Source organism: Mustela lutreola, chromosome 2 (genome assembly GCF_030435805.1).
Source record: "Mustela lutreola isolate mMusLut2 chromosome 2, mMusLut2.pri, whole genome shotgun sequence".
NCBI classification, from domain to species: Eukaryota; Metazoa; Chordata; class Mammalia; order Carnivora; family Mustelidae; genus Mustela; species Mustela lutreola.
In genome coordinates, this window is record NC_081291.1 from 206,891,453 (window position 1) to 206,910,464 (window position 19,012).

Consider the following 19,012-nt stretch of genomic DNA (forward strand, 5'->3'; position numbering starts at 1 on the left):
ACTGTAGTGGAGATGAGGGCATAGAAATAGGAAAACCTGTTAGCGGAGGCTGCGGCAGTATTCTGGGTTAGAGATGGTGGTGGTTCTTGCACTAGTGTACATTCGCAAATTAGAGCCAGTCTTTGAAGAAACCACGGTTCCGCCTCACCTAGCATGGTGTGTAGTTCGGCTGTCGCACCTGAGGTGTGACATGGAACCACATGCAGCTGAGCCCCACTAGCCTCTGGACAGCTGTCACGTGAGGGTGCGCTCAGAATAAGGCTGTTCTGTTTCAAAGATTATAAAGCATTTAAATGCTTGTGCCTGGTGCTAGGTAAATAGTTTTATTATTATTATCAGGTATGAATATTGGAAGTCTTCATTTTGTCATATCTTGTAACTGGGAGACTCCTTTGCAAATAATAGAATACCAAGTATAAAAGTCAAAGAGTCAGAGGCACTTAGAAAATTCTTCTCTGGACTGAGACTATGTATGGAGTCCAAAGACAAATTCATTGACCAACAGTGAGAAAGAGCAACCTGGAACTCAACAGCATTAATACCTCAGAAAGGGCCACAAAGAAATACCAATATACATAGCTATTTTTTGCATTAGTTAGCATTTTTTAAATTACAATTTTGTATCAGTGGTAGTTTAAAGCAGCAGGTAATTTTTACATGAGAGAATCAAAAACTGAAATTAATGGTTTAAAATATATAAAACCACATCTAAAAAATAAAAAAAAATTCTGATGTGTAATCAGGGCAATAATAGGTATATCTGTAATGATTTGTTACTTTATTTTGCTGTTTTAGAATATTGTAATGGCCTTTGTAAGATGTAATTTGTAACACAAATACTAGCCCTGATTAACTGTATGTCACTCTGTCATTACAATGCTTTGCGGTAAATTTTGCTCCTAAAGTACAGCTTCTAGCTGAACAACTATAATTCATCACATGTTAATATTTAATTTGAATCCATTATTAAGATTGTAATGCTGTAATAGAATTGACATACCTTTTGCTTGATTTTGAAGTAACTTGAATTAATATATTGACTCAGAGTTTGGGCAAGAATGTCCCAGTAAATACAATGAAATGATGAAAAAGTCATGTTAGGTTAATAAAAATATTGTTTGTGGATTTTCTTTCATATATGAAGATTACTTTCTCTTCTGCTTACCCTCTCCCTTTTTAAAAATGGGATTTCTGCTTTTTGGATAGCATTTCTCTTTATGCAGATAATTTCAAAATGTCCTAAGTTTTAACTCTTGCAGGACTGAGCTTTTGAAATACTCCAACCATGACTAAAAGAGAAGCAGAGGAGCTGATAGAAATTGAGATTGATGGGACAGAGAAACCAGAGTGCACAGAAGAAAGGTTGGTTTTTTTCTGCATTTATTACTTTTATAATTACCAGCATAGCTACTTAAAATTAAGAATCAAGCCATAGTTTTGGGGAGGTTTTTTGTTTTTTGTTTTTTTTTTTAAACTGACCTCAGCATTTTGTGGGATAATGTATTGGGTTTTTTTACCTTTGACTTAATTGCTTTGTATCTGGGAGGGAAAGACAGTTTTAAACTAAAGGTAGTAATATAGCTAATAAGGATGAAGCCATTGATTGCAATAGTTCTGCCCCTAGGGCACTGTTTGATTCTTTTCCTTTCCTCCATGCTGGTTACTTTTATTTCAGAAAGAGTTTAATTCACAACCTGAAATAATTTAACAAATATCTGTAAGTAACTGCTATAAACTGGTAACTCTGAGGAATATGTGAATAAGTGAGACAGTAACCTGCTCTTATAGAGGCCACATTGTGTTTGAGGAGGCATACAGGTATAAGGGTAGTTATGTGTACAGTACCAAGTATGTAGTGCAGTGAAAGGTGTTAGTTTTGGGGATAGTAATGGAAGATTACACCATTAAAGAGGGAGAGCAGTGGTAATGAGTTCAGACTCCAGGGACTCAGTCTGGGTAAAAATAGAGATTTGAGAATCAAGAAGTTTGAGGAAGATGATGGCTGATGGTCCCTGTGTTTCTCTATAAAGCAGAAGATGAGATAATATGTTGAAAGTAAAAGGAACTAAAGAGTCATAGATAATAGAGGACTTCTGTGGAATAAATGAAGGTTTAGAATAACTCTGTGTTGAATGTACAAAATCACCAAGGTTGACAGGGATGCTGCGTGTGGAGAGTCGAGCTGAGATTTAAAACCTTAAATTTTTAATAGAGCTTTTCAATGTGTTTGAGTGTGCTAAATCTACTCTCAGTCATCAGATACGTATATGTATGTGTGCGTGTGCGTGTGTGTTTATACATACGTAGGTGGATATATTTATTTTTGTGTATACACACAAATGGCACACATATCCTAAAGTGTTTACTATTTGGCCCTTTACAGAAAATCTTTGCAGGTGTCTCATGTAAGAAATTCATAATTACTGTGTTAACCTGGGGAGTAGCCATTAAGGAGCTGTGAAGCTGTAGTACACAGTAGTTGTGCAGGAATTTAGGTCCAGTGATGTGAGATCATCCAGTTTTTCAGGAGAAATTCAGATTTTTGCATGAAGTTTCCCAGGGTTTAAATGGTGGCAACAAAATACTTAAACATTTTTTAAATGTTGAGCTCAAATAAAATAGGTTCTAAATCTATCTTTTTTTTTTCTCTAAATCTATCTTCAAGTGGCATTTCTTCTAAAGAATGGTTGTTAAAAAGAAAATTATAGCCTATTGTGCTATCACTAAAGAATTTGGTAAAAATATTCAGCCAAAAGACCCAATTAATTTACCTTAACAAAAATAATAGTAATAATAGTTTACTATCATTTAAAAATAATTTTCGTTTTTAATCAGGAGTGGTCTACTATAAACTTTTGAAGTATTAGAAAAATTTAGGCTGTGTACATTTATTGAATATAATACATGTATCGCATTACACTTGGAATTTATGTGAAAATGGAACTTGACAAACTTTTTATTTCTTTTAATTTTTATTTTTAAATTATTTTTATTAACATATAATGTATTATTTGCTCTAGGGGTACAGGTCTGTGAATCATCAGGCTTACACATTTCACAGCACTAAACCATAGCACACGGACAAATTTTTAAATACATGGTGCTGTCTTTGACAACTACAGTGAGAATTAAATCATATTAAAAGTAAACATGCAGTGAAACTTCATTGACTTCCAGCTCACCAATCTAGTAGATATTATTTGATGTCTGTTTTCTCTTTGAGTCCATATAAGGATTTTGAAAAAAGTATGTAAAATTATTTGCCAAAGATTTTACCCCCAGGGCACTTGAGATTTCGTAGAATTCAAAGTATGAAATAACAATATAGAAGAGCTTCAGAGTTTTAAAGCAGGAGTATATATATTTTTTTAATGTGGAATTGCACTGATTATAACCGGTAGTTCTCAGATTAAATTAAATAGAAAGTATTTTATATAATTTATATTTTTATACCTTATTACGTACATTTATGCTGGGAAAGGAAATTGAGTAGTAGAAATGGCATACAAAATTTGACAGGACTCTTTATTTTCCATTTTGGGCCTAAAATTTTCCAAAATAAATTGAAAATGTAATATTTATATTTCCCTATAAATATGGTATATGCAGTATTTATTTTTATTTATATACACACACACACACACACAAACACATAACCATAACCCTAAGGAGATTACATTTGCAAGGTTGCTTTAAATTTCATGCAAGAATTTCTCTGCAATTTAGTATTCAGTTTGGCAGTGCTAGTTGGTGATAAGCCTACAACTACAAATAGTGTCTATGCAGAAATGAGTTTTGAAAACCAGACTTTAGAAATAATTGTTAACCGTTATATCCTTTAATATTTAGTATTGTGGAACAAACCTACACACCAGCTGAATGTGTAAGCCAGGCTATAGACATCAATGAGCCAATAGGCAATTTAAAGAAATTGCTAGAACCAAGACTACAGTGTTCTTTGGATGCTCATGAAATTTGCCTGCAAGATATCCAGGTAATTTTTTTTTTTTCTTTTGAGATTTATATTTTAGCATTTAAGTTTGCATTAGAAATTTTTTTTAAAAGATTTTATTTTTAAGTAATCTCTACACCTAACTTGGGACTTGGACTTACACCCCCAGGGCAAGAGTCACATGCTCTACCTACTAAGCCAGCCAGGCACCCAGAAATATTTATTTGTTAGCCTTTTGTCTCTATAGCTATAGTCTTTATAACAAAATTTGGCCAATATTGCAGAATTTACACATTTAAAATAAAAGTTCTTCCAGCAAAATTCCCTCCATTTAAAATTGTATGTAAAAGATTGAGTACTAGTAGCAACTGGGTAGCTCAGTGGGTTAAGTGTCAGACTCTTAATCTCAGCTCAGGTCTTGATTTCAGGGTCACGAGTTCATGCCCTGCATCAGGCTCCACACTATGTGTGTAGCTTACTTAGGAAATAAAAATCTTGAGTATTGAATCAAATACTTGCTTTTTACTTTCACAAATATGAAATGAGCTTAAATAAATGTGAATCAGAGCCTAAACATGAAGTAGTGAGAAGCACATTGACCTTGGAACTTGAAGTGTGTCCTAACACACTTGTGTGTCCTGACTAGGTTTTAGCTTCTTTGTGCATTAGTTTCGGCATCTTTAAAAAGAGAAAACTGGAGTACGTGATTTTTACCTTCCCTTCCATTTTTATTTGCTCCAGCAGTGAATTTTGGATAAGAACTTAAACACCAGTGTATATATTTTTGGAGTTTATTGCAATAGGATTTTACCTGCAGTCGTATTTTAATAATATGTTCACAGCATATTCATAGTCATGTTTTATAGTATTTGCTCAAGAAAGGTAATATATTCATGTACAAAAAGTAGCTTAGATAGAATTGCTCAGAGAGTTTCTCTAGACCTTTCTTGAATATATGAGTAAGTACTAGAGTTTATATTGGTTTTCATTGTAATTTATACAAATACATAATGTGTCTTCTTTTGGATTGTTTGGTTTGTCTTGCTCTTTCCTTCTCTCCTTTACCTGCCTTGTGTTATAGCTATTCCATGTTACAGGAATTTTGCCTTAGTTTTTTAAAAATTCAAATTATCATATATGTATTATTTTAAAATAAGATTTTGGTGTAGAATACCTTGAAATGTTTAATGAAATTTGTGCCTTTCAGTTTCCACTCAACCATACTTTTATCTTTTCCTTTCAGTAAGTCTAGTAAATGTTGCGGAGGGGTGGGGAAGGAAGGATATTGTTCTTCCAGAATTAGAGAATGTATGTGGGTCTGATATTAATTTTAGGATTTAAAGTTTTTCTTCTCTCATGGAGAGAATAAACTAGCACAATCTTTTTGGAAGGTAAACTGGTATTTAATGTCTATAAATGTTAAATGTGAAATACCTAGTAGTTCACCTCAATAAATTGTTCTTAGAGAAATACTCACCTAGGTGAGCAAAGTTGTACATATGAGCCGTTCATTGCATGGTTGTGCAGAAAGTGAAAATAACTTCAAATGTTCCAAAAACACAGAAGGAGAGAAATAACTTCTGTAGATTATTGTCTAAGGCAGCCATGACAGATTGGTGAACTAGAGCTATATGGGCAGTTTACCTTGAATGAAAAAATATTTGCAGAACACTGCTGCATTATCTCTTTTTAAATTCACATTAGTCTTTGAAATCAGCATATTCTTAATTACATTCTGCAGATGTAGAAACTGAGATTTAAAGATCAACAATTTGCCAGTACATAGTTAAAAAGAGGTACAGTAGAATTTGAACCCAGGCCTGTGTGACTCCAAAACTCTTTGTTACAGTTATTTGAGGCAGGCTTTTAAGAAAGTCAGCTCAGCATCACTGGACTTCACCTGATTTTCTCATATGTAAAGTAAAGTGAAATCTGGACTTGACCTCTTACTTGCCTTTCAGCTATAGCATTTGTTGTTCTAACATGCTTTCTTAGCATATCTGAACTACCCAAAATGAAAATATCACTTACGAAATACCCGGCACATCACGAGTTCTCAGAAAACATTAGTTGAATAAGTGGAAATACGCATAACTGATTGTATCACAGAATTCCAGGCTAGCCTAGGAGCCACATCATTTTGCAGTCCTCCCTGTCTCCCTCCCTCTCCTCAAAAAAAAAATGCGAGATTAACAACTTCTCTTCCTCACATCAGTTAACCACATCCACTTGGAATCAGAATGCTTGCTGCTTGTGGTGATGCTTTTTTATTTTCAGATGAGTGCTGACTTGAAAGCCAGTGGAAAGTAGTGGAGTTGTGCTGATTTGAGGAGTATGTGTACTAGTTGTGGTATATTCAGTACTACCTGGGAGTTTACTTCCATAGTTCCATATGCTGTAGCTTCTAGTAAATCGTACCTGTGTCTCCTTCAGAGAGGAGAAATCTTGAGATAGGGGAGTTTGTAACAGCATCAGGCGCACTTCTAAGGAGTGAAACTACCATATTTGACCTATCTTTCTGCATGGTTACATAGTTTGTGTCATCCCTGTTGTTGGGCCTAAAGTCACTTAAGATTGTAGGTTTTATATGACATTTTTAATATTAGAAAACATGTTTTGTTTTTAAGTTTTATTTATTTATTTGACAGGGAGAGACACAGCGAGAGAGGGAATACAAGCAGGGGGAGTGAGAGAGAGAGAGAAGCAGGCTTCCTGCCAAGCAGGGAGCCCGACATGGGGCTGGATCTCAGAACCCTGAGATCATGACCTGAGCTGAAGGCAGAGGCTTAACCCACTGAGCCACCCAGGTGCCCCTAGAAAACATGTTTGTACCAGGACTATAGTATTGACTGAATTCTTGGGAATGGGAGTCACAGGAGCTTTGTATCTCTAGCTGCATGAAATGCAGGCACAGGAATATACATTATTCAAGATCATTGCAATGCAGGTCTGTCTTTAAAATGGTGACAGACAACATCTGAAAGCCAATTACCTTTTGTCATCAGGTTGCTGTTGTGTGAAATGCATTCACACATGGAGGGAGACATGGAGGATCAAAACACGAGTACTGAAAAGATACAGAACTTTGATTGAAGATATCAAAGCTAGGCTAAGTAATAAGGTCATAAGTCCCTTAACTTTATTAACTTCATTGCAAGAGATTTAGAGTTAACCTTGATCTTAAATGTGTGGCATTCATTATAAGGGGGACATGGCAAAAAATATGTTAATAGATTTATATAAGTCACCCCACTAATTAAGCACCCTCGCTTATTCGTGACAGATATATTGCATTATCTTCTGCTTAAAATATATTTACAGAATAAACGGTCACCTTTTGACATTTAAAATCCTAAATTAGACTCCAGAGCTAGAGGAAACCACCATGTCAAATAAATTTGGTTAATTTATGTTGTTCTTAATTACTACCACAATGGTTAAAAGATGTTTAATTTTGGCAAAGAATTACAAGGTATGACAACTTGGATAATTAGATGTGTTCTTATAATTTCATTAGTATGCCTCAGTAATTAAGTCCTATTTGATACATACATTTGTATTAAACCTGATGACTAAATCAAAGGAATCTTAATCATTTTCCATGTTTAGCTGGATCCAGAACGAAGTTTATTTGACCAAGGAGTAAAAACAGATGGAACTGTACAACTTAGTGTACAGGTAATTTCTTACCAAGGTAAGCTACTTTTATGGTTATTTAAAAGTTTAGCTCATGTTTTTTTAAAATACGGAAGAGCTCAGTTTTTACAAGTTTGGGGTGTTTTAGGTGGTTGTCTAAATTACTTAATGTAATATTATAGCCAGACACTCGTGCTTTTGGTTTCATTATTAGATCTGTCAGGGTGAAGCAGATAGTATAACGTATTCTTTTTTCTTTTTCTTTTTTATTTTTTCTTTTTGTTTAGTATAACAAATTCTAACTAGTTTTTTCAGGGAAGGTTACATTGTAAGGTAGAGAGAGCTGGTAGAACAGATTCTGGTTGACTTTCTCAGAACTGCAGAACTGGATTGCCAAAGAAGCTGTTGCCCTGCCATGATCTGGAAAATGCCAGATCCAAAAGCCACCATTACAAGTGTCAACCTAGAACCACTCTGCCATCACATTGATCCACACAAGCCAAAAAATGGGTTCCATGTACCTACTTGTTCCTTCTTGTTTCCAGATAGAAGGCGTATGCCAGTGTTTCTAGAGCCAGAATCACAACTGGACCCCTCGCCACCAGAAAATCTTTTCCCTACAGTTTAGCATAGAGAGAGGGATTGGCAAAAGATGTTGAGTAACTCAGTTACCCATATCCATCACAGTATTTTACTAATCTTGTGTAAGTACAAAAGTTAGAAAATTAGGAAACCATTTTAGTTTAAAAACTGAGATTTTTTTAAAACGTGTTTTGTTAGAAGTTCTGACCGGAGTTTTAGACTTATTTTAATGTTGGAACATACTAGGTTGCTTACACTGGCATTTCACAAATCATAGTGTTCTCAGACTGTAAAAATGGTAGTTATCCCTTCCGATCTACAATTTCCCCAGTACTGTCACTGACAGTAAGAAAGAAATTCTTTGTTTTATCTTTAAAAGCCTAGTCACCTCTCAATGTAAGTAGATTTGGGAAGAGCTGACTTGATGAAATTTGAGTGACAGATGAGGGAATAAATCTTAGAAAAATATTTTTTTTAAGTTACAGTTATTTTTCTTATGTATATTTGAAAAAAGTGATTTACGTTTATACCATATAATGAGTGATACAACATATTTTATTATAGAGTTTGTTTTCAGGGAGGATTGAAGTTGAATTTTAATCTTTCAAACACACTTTGATTAAATTTGATGTAGAATGTAACAGAATCCATGACCAGACAGTAGTTGTTAAGTAATAATGATAGTTTTTTAGATCTGTCTTGTAACGGAAGTGTCTGAGATGATTTTATAAAGGGCTAATTTATTTTGTTTTGAATATTTTAAGAATTTGGAGGTTTTTTCTTTCAATTGAAAATGGAAATCAGAAGTTACTAATGTGAATTTAATTTAACAAACTCCGTGCCTTTTCATTTTTAAATATGAACTTTGATTTTTGAAAAGAAAAGCAGTCCGTAAATAACTTTAATTTGCTTAGAAGGACTCTTAAGGTAGCTACTACTCATTTATACTTTTCCCTAGTTTGGTTTTTATTTTCTAATCCATATTGGTACTTTTTTCTAATAAATGTTTCTATGTAGCTGTGTGTGTGATGTTGTTGTGGTGTTTTTATGTCCTTTTAGACTTGCAGAAAAGTTGCAAGAGTAGTGAAAGAATTCTGGGATGTCCTTTACCCAGATTCTCTAACTGTTAACTTTTATTACATTTGCTTTATTCTCCATCCCCCTGTCCCACATTACCTTTTGTTGCCCAGTTTAAGAATAAGTTGCAGACATGATTTCCTTCTATCCCTAAATGCATCAGTATATGTGTTTTCTAAAAACAAGGTTTTCTTCTATATGACTACATTACAATTATCAAAATCAGGAAATTAATATTAACACATTACTGTTATCTAATCTACCAAAGTTCTAGTGAATAATTTTATTTGTGTCTAAAAGAGAGCATTTGCTTTACCATTTGAGAACGTAGAATCTAAGCTGAATTTTATTTTTTTAGTGACTTTTGTGTTTTCATTTAGATTTACTTTTTTTTTTTTTTATTCTTTAGGAATTGAACCCAAGTTAAACATCCTTGAAATTGTTAAACCTGCGGAAACAGTTGAAGTAGTCATTGATCCAGATGCCCACCATGCTGAAGCAGAAGCACATCTTGTTGAGGAAGCTCAAGTTATAACTCTTGATGGCACAAAACACATTACAACTATTTCAGATGAAACCTCAGAACAAGTGACAAGATGGGCTGCCGCTCTGGAAGGTTACAGGAAAGAGCAAGAGCGCCTTGGGATACCTTATGGTAATAAAATACTTAATTACATATTAGTAGAACAATAAGAATTAACCTTGACGTAGAGGATGCTAGGGTGAGTAAGTTGGTCATTTTAAATGTAAAATTTCATTTATTTATTTATTTATTTTGAAAGATTTATTTATTTATTTGACAGAGAGAGATTACAAGTAGGCAGAGAGACAGGCAGAGAGAGAGAGGAGGAAGCAGGCTCCCTGCTGAGCAGAGAGCCCGATGCGGGACTCGATCCCAGGACCCTGAGATCATGACCCGAGCCGAAGGCAGCGGCTTAACCCAATGAGCCACCCAGGCGCCTAAATGTAAAATTTTAAATTGATTTTCTGGATCTCTCTTTTTATCCCCTTTGGACAAATATTGTCCTGAGTGCTAAGAGTATAAAGAAATTAAAAAAAAAAAATTCTGTCTTTAGGGTATCACTGTGGAGTTGAAGAGAGAGAACATAAATGAAAAGAACTACCATAAAAAGTAGCATGTTTTTAAGCTGTCGGTAACTTGTATAAAGGGAATATGCTATTGGGATCTTAAAGAGATCAGGGGCACCTGGGTTGCTTAGTCAGTTGAGCGTCTGACTTTTGACCTTGTCTCAGGTCATGGTCGCAGGTACCTGGGATCAAGGCCCAAGTCAGACTCCGCCCCTCCCCAACTAAAATAAATAAATCTTTAAAAAAGAGAGAGAGAGAGAAAGAATCTCAAAGGGATCACAGTGGTCTTGGGAACTTTGGGGGAAAGGTTTGTTTTAGAAAAACTATTGGGAGAAGACAGTCCAGACAGGAAATGCGTATGCAAAAGTTAGACTCAGCAGTGAGTAGCGAGATTTGATGGAGTTACTCTCTAGCATTATAGAACTGCTTTTGATTGATGGACGTGACCATGGTAGATGAATGTGGCAGCAGTGCATGACCTACATTGGCACAGTAGAAACTGAATGAAGGGAAAACAGGAACATGTTGTAGTTGACCTGTCACTAGGTTAGCCTAGACTCGATAATTTATGTGGGAAGAGATGAATGAAACTAGTGATGGGGCTGAGCAGCTGACTGGTGGATTGTGTGAGGGTAGAGAGGAGAGATTCAAGTACTGATACAGCTTCTCAAGCTTGGGTGACTAGGGCAGCGATCATACTGATGAGACCTGGTTACATATTTATTATGTATTTAGTGAGCTACATATGCCAGCCATCATGTTAAATGCTGGACTTTGAATGACACATGAGAAAGATAGGCCAAGCTCCCAGAGCTTAAGTGGAGGACATGGGGAAGTCTGGTATTGGAAAGATTTGTCGAGGGAAAGTGTTGTACATATTACAGCTGAAGGTGGCCAGAAAGTATTTTCAGGTACACAAGACTTGGACTGGAGATAAAAATGTTTCCTGGGACTTAGCTGTGTTGAGTTTGTCTAGAAGCTATACGAGCATATACAGTCTCTGATGGAGAGAGAGAAAATGGAAAGGAACACAGTGTTAAAGGCTGGGCCTTGTTGGCATTTCAGGTTACGGAAAAGGAATGAAGACATGGAATAGCTGAGGAGATAGAAGGAAAATAAGAGCTGTGTATAGTGTCTCTGGAATTGAAAAAGAATTTTAGATGGTCAAGAGTGGCCACAGTGCTGACAAAGTGAAAAAAATGCCAAGTGAGGGGCACCTAGGTGGCTCAGTTGGTTAAGCATCTGCCTTGGGCTCAGGTCATGATCCCAGGGTCTTGTGATCAAGCCCCACATTGGGCTCCTTACTCAGTAGGGAGCCTGCTTCTCCCTCTCCCTCTGCCTGCTGCTCCCTCTGGTTGTTCGTTCTCTCTCTCTCTCTCTCTCTCTCTGTCAAATAAATGAAATCTTTTTTAAAAAAAAAGCCAACTGAGTAGTATCTATTAAATTTGGTGATCAGAGGTTCACTGGTAGATTTAGAAAAAAAGTAACTAGAGTTAGACAAAGCTGAATTACAGGAAAAAATAGACATAGAAGTGGAGAAAACAGTATTAACCTTTGGTGGGCAAATGGGAAGAGTGTTGGAGGGATAAATAAATATTATTGAAGGTTCATGAGTTGTTAGTAACCTTAGTATTCGTAGATGAAATCGGCACAAGCAGAAGGATAGATGAGGAGATGGACTTTTAATCGACACCTGAGAAGGTAGGCCCGTTCGAAGGACCACATAGAGCCATTCTTCAGATACGTGATTGACGATATTGTTACTTATCTTTGACTTGTAAAAGCTAGCATAGACATCATTGTTGACCTTGCTGTTAGTGAGTTTGCAGTCACCTCTGAGAGAGGAAATGCTGAAAAGGAAGGAAGAGAGCATAAAAACACTCGAAATAATATTTTACATAGTTTACTAGACTTCCAACAAGAACCCTTCAGTAGTAGGATCTTTTATGGAGAGTAGTATATAATAATGAATTGTATAGAGAGCAAGATTATAAACTCTGACTCAGGAGTACCTACCTAGGGGTATCATTTACTTTAGAATAAAGCTCTTTTTTTTTTTTAAGATTTTTTTTTTAATTTATTAATTTGTCAGAGAGAGAGATCACAAGTAGGCTGAGAGACAGGCAGAGAGAAAGGAAAAAGCAGGCCCCCTGCTGAGCAGAGAGCCCGATGTGGGGCTCAGTGCCAATGTGGGGCTCAATCCCAGGACGCTGGGATCATGATCTGAGCCGAAGACAGAGGCTTAACCCACTGAGCCACCCAGGCGTCCCTAAGTTGACTTAATTTTTAGTTTGTAGATTTCTGTATATACCAGGACTGACTTTCTCCCATTTCCATCACTCTGTTTTGTGCCTATAATTTTTCCCAAATTCTGAAGTATCTCTGGATTGGTTCTTTTGTAGATGTGCCATAGTGCTGTCATCCTTGGACATCCTTGACTTGGCCTGCATTGTTGGATCCATTTTTCAGGATCTTATATTTGCCTTTTTCTTCGTTTAATTCTACCATTTACTCATTATTCTCTCATTCCTCGGTATAGGTTTCCTTAGAAAGGACACCTAGGAAATAAAAGTTGCTTTCGGGGGTGCCTGGGTGGTTCAGTAGGTTAAACTTCTGCCTTGGCTCAGGTCATGATCTCTGATCCTAGGATCGAGCCTCGCATCGGGCTCTCTGCTCAGCGGGGAGCCTGCTTCCCCTCTCTCTCTTTCTGCCTCTCTGCCTACTCATGATCTCTGTCAAATGAATACATAAAATCTTTAAAAAAAAAAAAGTTGCTTTTGTTTTTGGTTTGGCAGGGTGTTTTTCTGTTTGTTTGTTTTATTGGTGGGGGAGACTTTACATATCTGAAAATGTATTTATTCTTTATTCTGCTCTCTCTGATTGAAAGCTTGGGTATAGAATATTAAGTTGAAATACTATTTTTCCTCAAAATTTATATGGCCCTGTTCTGTTTCATTATAGTGTGAGATGTTCAGGGGGCATTCTGATTCTGGTTCCTTTTTATATCCTTTTTATTTTTCTCTCTGGAAGCTGTTTTGATCTCCTTTTTATCTCTGGTCTTTAACTTGGTTTAGTGGCATCTATTTCATGTGCTGTAGATTTATGGATTATGGGGAAGCATTGCATAGCCCGGCACTCCCTAGTGTAGTAGCCACTAGTCCCACGTGAGCACTTCACATGTGCCTGGTCTGACCTGAGCCTGTACTGTGAGTGTCATATACTTGGTACAAACAGAGAAGAATGTAAAATCTTTTAAAATTTTTGTGTTGATTACATGTTGAAATAACATTTGGAAACATTATTACAATATTAAAATTATTACAATAAATTTCACTTTTTTTTTTTAATATAGCTGTGAGAAAACTTTAAAATTACCTGGTGGCCTGCATTATATTTCTCTTGGACAGCTGCTGATCTAGACAATTGTAGCCTTCAGTTCTGGGAAATTTTCCTGCTTTATTATTTTGATAATGACCTTCAGTGTTGTTCTTTTTTTCTGAGACTCTTGCTGAATCTCCTGGGCTGATCTTCTGTATCTTTTTTTCTTTCGTTTGTCATTTTTGTATCTATATGAACAACTTTCTGCCAAATTTCTTGTCTTTATATAACAACCTATCCTGATAGTTATTTTCACTTTACAAGGGCTTTTCATTTTTGTTTTTCCTTTTAGCATTCTGATCACATTTTTTTTTTTCATTTTGTTATTGCATTATTTCTGCGTCTGGATTCTAGTTTTCTGTTTATTTTTATTTAATGCTTTGTTTTGAGTCTCAAATATCTGTTCCTGCTCATCTGTTCATAGTTAAAAGTGAATAACTTTAAAGCTAATTAGTTTGAAGCTCTGGAAGGGAGTTCTTGACCATACTCTGGTAAAATGGGATATTGGTCATTTCATAAAGATTTCCAGGTGTCAGTATGTATATAGATATTTTTCCTGGGTATCTTTAACGTCTCTGGAGAATTGGCCAAATACCTGACAGGAGTAGAAAGTTCAGGTGAGGATTTCAGGTTGATGTATATGTGAATGCTGCATTCTGGAAATGGAAAGGGAAGTGCGGAGGGTCTCACTCTTCAGTTTGTAGACTTTTATTACTGGGATCAATGTACATTTCATGTCTGTCCCAGAAGTTCCGGGGATGGGGTAGTGGCGGGGGTCAGGATATGGACATGAGCTTGGGATGGTTTTCAGTTGGCTCCTGAGAATGAAGGAGAGGCCCTGGAGGTTCTGACAACACCATACACTTTAAATCAGTCCCCTGATTTTCCGCTTCCACTTCTCCTGCTACCTGGAATGACCACAGCCTGAGCCAATAGAGGGATTTTGTAGTCAGGAAACACTTGTTACTGTACCCTCCTGGATAGATATTTTAGGTCACAGCTTCTACTTCACTTGATTTTCACTCTGCTGTCTTCGAAAACTAGTTGAAAGTTTCCCATCTGTTTGCATCTTCACTTACGTTCCTATGAGTTTACTTCTTTTAAAAATTCCTTTACTGTCATTTTACTAGGGTCTTAGAGAATAAACAGGGAGAATATGCACAGACAATTAGTTATGTTACACCAGAAGTCCTGATATTATTTAAGAAAACAAATCAGACATTACATTTGCCCCAACGTTTTTGATCATGTTACGTTTTTTGGCTCATGTTTATGTAAAATGAGGTAACTTGAACTTATAATGGAAAGTGTAGCTCGGGATAGCTTTTCTAGCTTTCTATAATTCTTTCTGTTATTTTCAAGTAGTATAAAAAATAGATCCAGTAGAGGCACTTGGCTAGCTCAGTCAGAAGAGCACATGACTCTGATATCCAGGTTGTGGTTTAAGCCCCATGTTGAGTGTAGATGTTACCTAAATAAACAAAACTTTAAAAACAAAAACAAAAATGTTGCCACTGGCTTTCTCAATTGCTGTCAGTTCCCTTAATCCACTCTCCCATGGACTTCCTCTTCTTTGGTGTTTCTGGGCCGCTGCATGGTTTAGATTCCATTCCCTCTAGTTTCTCATTGTGTTCACTCTCCTGGATGTGATCCATGGTTCAGTTTGAAAAACCCAAAGGTGCTACACTATTCCAGCCCCTTAAATCTTACCATGGACCTTTGCACTCGATCGGGCAAAACTATTTGAGCTTGGCCTGTTGTGCTCAGTGAAAACTTCTTGGCTGTGTTGAAGTTCTCCTGTGCTTAGAATGAAAATGGGTCCGATTTTCCTTTGTTTCCACCTTTGCTTTCTCCTAAACAGATACTGATACCATGAAGGTCTCTGAATGTTACTGCTTTGTCTTCTGTGTATTTTGGGCTTCCGTGGAGATAACTTTGTTCACTTGGTTTTATTGTAAATATACATGGAATTTTGGTTTTGCTATCCTTGGCTTTTAGTGGTGTTTTTTTAAATGTGTGCATTCAAAGACATTAAAAAACTTTGCTGCCATCTTCTCAAAATCCTTCTCCCTTTCCTCTTTATGAAAAGATCAAATAAAAAATCAGTTCTTTGGCTGTCAATCCTGTATAATGTTTGATTCATCTTTTATTATAAATTGGCTCTTGATAAGTACCTAAATGTGTTTTTCCCCACTTACTCCAATTGAATAGCCTGCATCTTAGGGGCATATAACCAATAATACTGCTTAGATAGATCATCTTCTCCATGCAAAAATACCTAAACCGAAATTAATTCAGCCAGTTTTTATTGAACTTATATGGGTAGAATACTTTATTGGGTGCTAGGGATACAGCAGTGAAATATTTATACATGTTGGCCATCTTTTTCATTTGTGAACTCAATTAGATAGTAAAAAAAAGATGAGGAAAATGACTATTTAGATTTACTTTTCATAGATTTAACAAATAAGGCCATGCATAAGGCATTGTGGTAAACTCCGAAGATAAGCAGTGGTTTATAAGACACAGTCCTTATATTTCAGACCTTAATGTATTACAGGGAAAGACAGCTGAGAAAACATGGAATTTGCATGTTGTAGTATAAATGCCACTAAAGGGTAAATACAGGAACACCAGCTTTTTACAAGAAGCGAAAGGGAGGAAAGATGTTTTGCACATTTTGGAAAGTGAGTCTAGCTCTTCAGAAAACCCTTAATAGTTTTCTTCCCCCCCCACCCCACCCCAGTGCACCAAATTATACAATGCTGCAAAGTAATGTTTAAAACTTGGATGATTTATGCCATTCTCTTTAGAGAAATCCCACTTTTTATTCTTTCAGTTGACCCATTGAAGAGCAATTTTATGTTATTTTTTTCTTGATAAAATTTCAGACTAATTGATATAAATCAGGTGAATTCATTAAAAGTTTAGATTGAGAAATTGAAAAGGAGTTGAGGAGAAAATATAGTGTTAAAACCCTTTTTATTTATTTGCGTTTATTTACTTCTCTTAACTTGGGGGAAGATCCTTTCTGGATTTCTCTCTCTCTATATGTGTGTGTGTGTGTGTGTGTGTGTATGTGTGTGTGTATTGACAAAGTAACTGTGAATTTATATGATATCTAAGATAGGACTAGGCTAATGGTAATATTTTTCTCTTTAGATCCTATACAGTGGTCTACAGACCAAGTCCTGCACTGGGTGGTTTGGGTAATGAAGGAGTTCAGCATGACTGATATAGACCTGACCACACTCAACATTTCTGGAAGAGAATTATGCAGTCTCAACCAAGAAGATTTTTTTCAGCGAGTGCCTCGGGGAGAAATTCTATGGAGTCATCTGGAACTTCTTCGAAAATGTATAAAATTTGAATTATTACCTGTTTGCACTGTAACTTGAGTTTAACTTTATTCTGTATAACTTTGTCTTCATTGTTTATTGTGGTCTTTGATAATAGCAATAATAATTAACACCTACTAATTGTATAAGCTGTGCTGGGAGCTTTATATGTATTATCTAATTTAATCCCTCTAACTGATGCACAAATCAATACTTTCCTTATTTTTAAGATAGGATACCATGGCTTAAAGAGCCAGTCCCTCGAGGGTACAGGGCTAGGGAATGGCAGAGCCAAGATCCAAAACCAGACTAAAGAATGCCGGAATCCAAGCTAAGATTCTGTGTCCTACACTTAGCTCTCTTCATAAATTCCATCCGTTGACTTCTGTTTCATCAGTCAGTTCTTTCATTTTGAAGTCTGCTTTTTATAAGTGTTTCCATGTTGGCTCCACAGACATTATTATTATGATTAAGTGACTATATACAGAAATTGGAAACTACTTGGCTGACCAACAAAAAGCTCAAATAAATGTAAATTATTTTGTTTGAATTTTAATCCTTCTTATATTTCAGTGACTATCTGTGAAAACATTAGCAGTACCCTGTTCCCTCACATCATTATACAGCTGGCCAGAAATGCTAGCCAGACCCACATACTTTTCAGAATGTGTGAATAAGACAAACTCTGACTTTGTTTTTGTAATGGTCATGGATAAAAAGGTAACTGGTAGGGTTTGTTCTATTACCTGCCCAGTAAAGGAACAGCTCTGGTTGGAGGGGTTTTCCACAGGCTTAGGGTTTTTATCTGGGATGCTTTTTCTGCTGCTAAATAAAAAATGAACTCTAGAGAGAGGCTTTCCTTCATTGGTCAGAGTTTCTCTCTTTCATGGAATTTCTTAAATAGTAGAGGGGGAAGTATCTATTGACACCGAAAGTCTTACTGCATTCTTTACATTTACAGGGTTTATTTCCAGTTTTTCTTATTAGATAAGTAAGTTAAATGTTCTGGTTTAAGTTTTGTCTTTGGTTTCACAGGGGTTTTGGGGGGGCTTTTTCCATCTCTACGCAGTTTTTCAGGTAAATAAGGAAAACTCTTGAATTGTTTTGGGTTTTTAACATGTGAGTCATGTTTACTGAAATGTATCCTTGTAGGAATTGTCAAGATTAGGACAAAGACGGTGTTTAGACTACAGTTTAAAATTGGTGGGTTTTGCTGTCTCCTTCATGGCAGCACTTTGTTGTGGTTGTCTCTGGTTGTCCTAGTGTTTCTCAGTCTTTAAAGCTCATTCAGAGACTTCACAGGAATCTTGTGTATCTGTTCATTTCTTTGAAGCGGGGAGAATGCTCAGAACTAAGAATCTGGATGAATTAGTAACATCTCCAGTTTACTGAAAAGTTAAGCTATGTTTCAAGTATTATGCTTTTAGAAAACATTTTCCTTGGTGGAAAATGTGGCTCAGTCAGTTGAGCGTCTGCCTTTGGCTTGGCTCATGATCCCAGGGTTCTGGGATCGAGCCCCATGTCGGGCTCCCTGCTCTGTTGGGAGCCTGCTTCTCCCTCTCCCTCTGCTTGCAGCTCCCTCTGCTTGTGTGTGCACTCGATCTCTCTGTCAAATAAATAAATGAGAATCTATTTAAAAACAAAAACATTTTCCTTTAATCCTTATGACGGCCTCATGAAGTTGTAGGTGGGATAGCTCATTTAAACATGAGGAAATTAATGCTTCAGTTGGTTGAACAATTTACCAAAGTCCCACAGCCAATAAGTGAGTGCTAAGATCAGAACCAAGATCTGAGGCTGGTCCCATGTAATTATATAAACCCCCAAAGAAACCCCTTATCTGACAGGGAAGCTTTAGATCTCTTTTTGATTTCTCAGTCCATTCCAGCTCCGTGTGCCTAGAACCGGATCTTGGCATGGCACCCGAAGTAGAACTGTGCTCGGTGCCCGGGCTGGTACT

At 36.3% G+C, this 19,012-nt stretch overlaps 1 protein-coding gene across 4 annotated transcripts in view; it reads left to right on the top strand.

The window, feature by feature from the left end:
- The window catches only part of GABPA (GA binding protein transcription factor subunit alpha), a 36,413-nt gene that overhangs the window by 5,925 nt on the left and 11,476 nt on the right, over positions 1 to 19,012 (top strand). For all 4 annotated transcript variants that reach the window (XM_059164511.1, XM_059164510.1, XM_059164512.1 and 1 more), the window contains exons 2-6: positions 1,260 to 1,362; positions 3,850 to 3,994; positions 7,562 to 7,646; positions 9,657 to 9,902; positions 16,877 to 17,071. In XM_059164511.1, coding sequence (XP_059020494.1) covers positions 1,286 to 1,362; positions 3,850 to 3,994; positions 7,562 to 7,646; positions 9,657 to 9,902; positions 16,877 to 17,071 — 748 coding nt within the window. In that variant the 5' untranslated portion in view covers positions 1,260 to 1,285. The remainder of the gene's footprint in view (positions 1 to 1,259; positions 1,363 to 3,849; positions 3,995 to 7,561; positions 7,647 to 9,656; positions 9,903 to 16,876; positions 17,072 to 19,012) is intronic.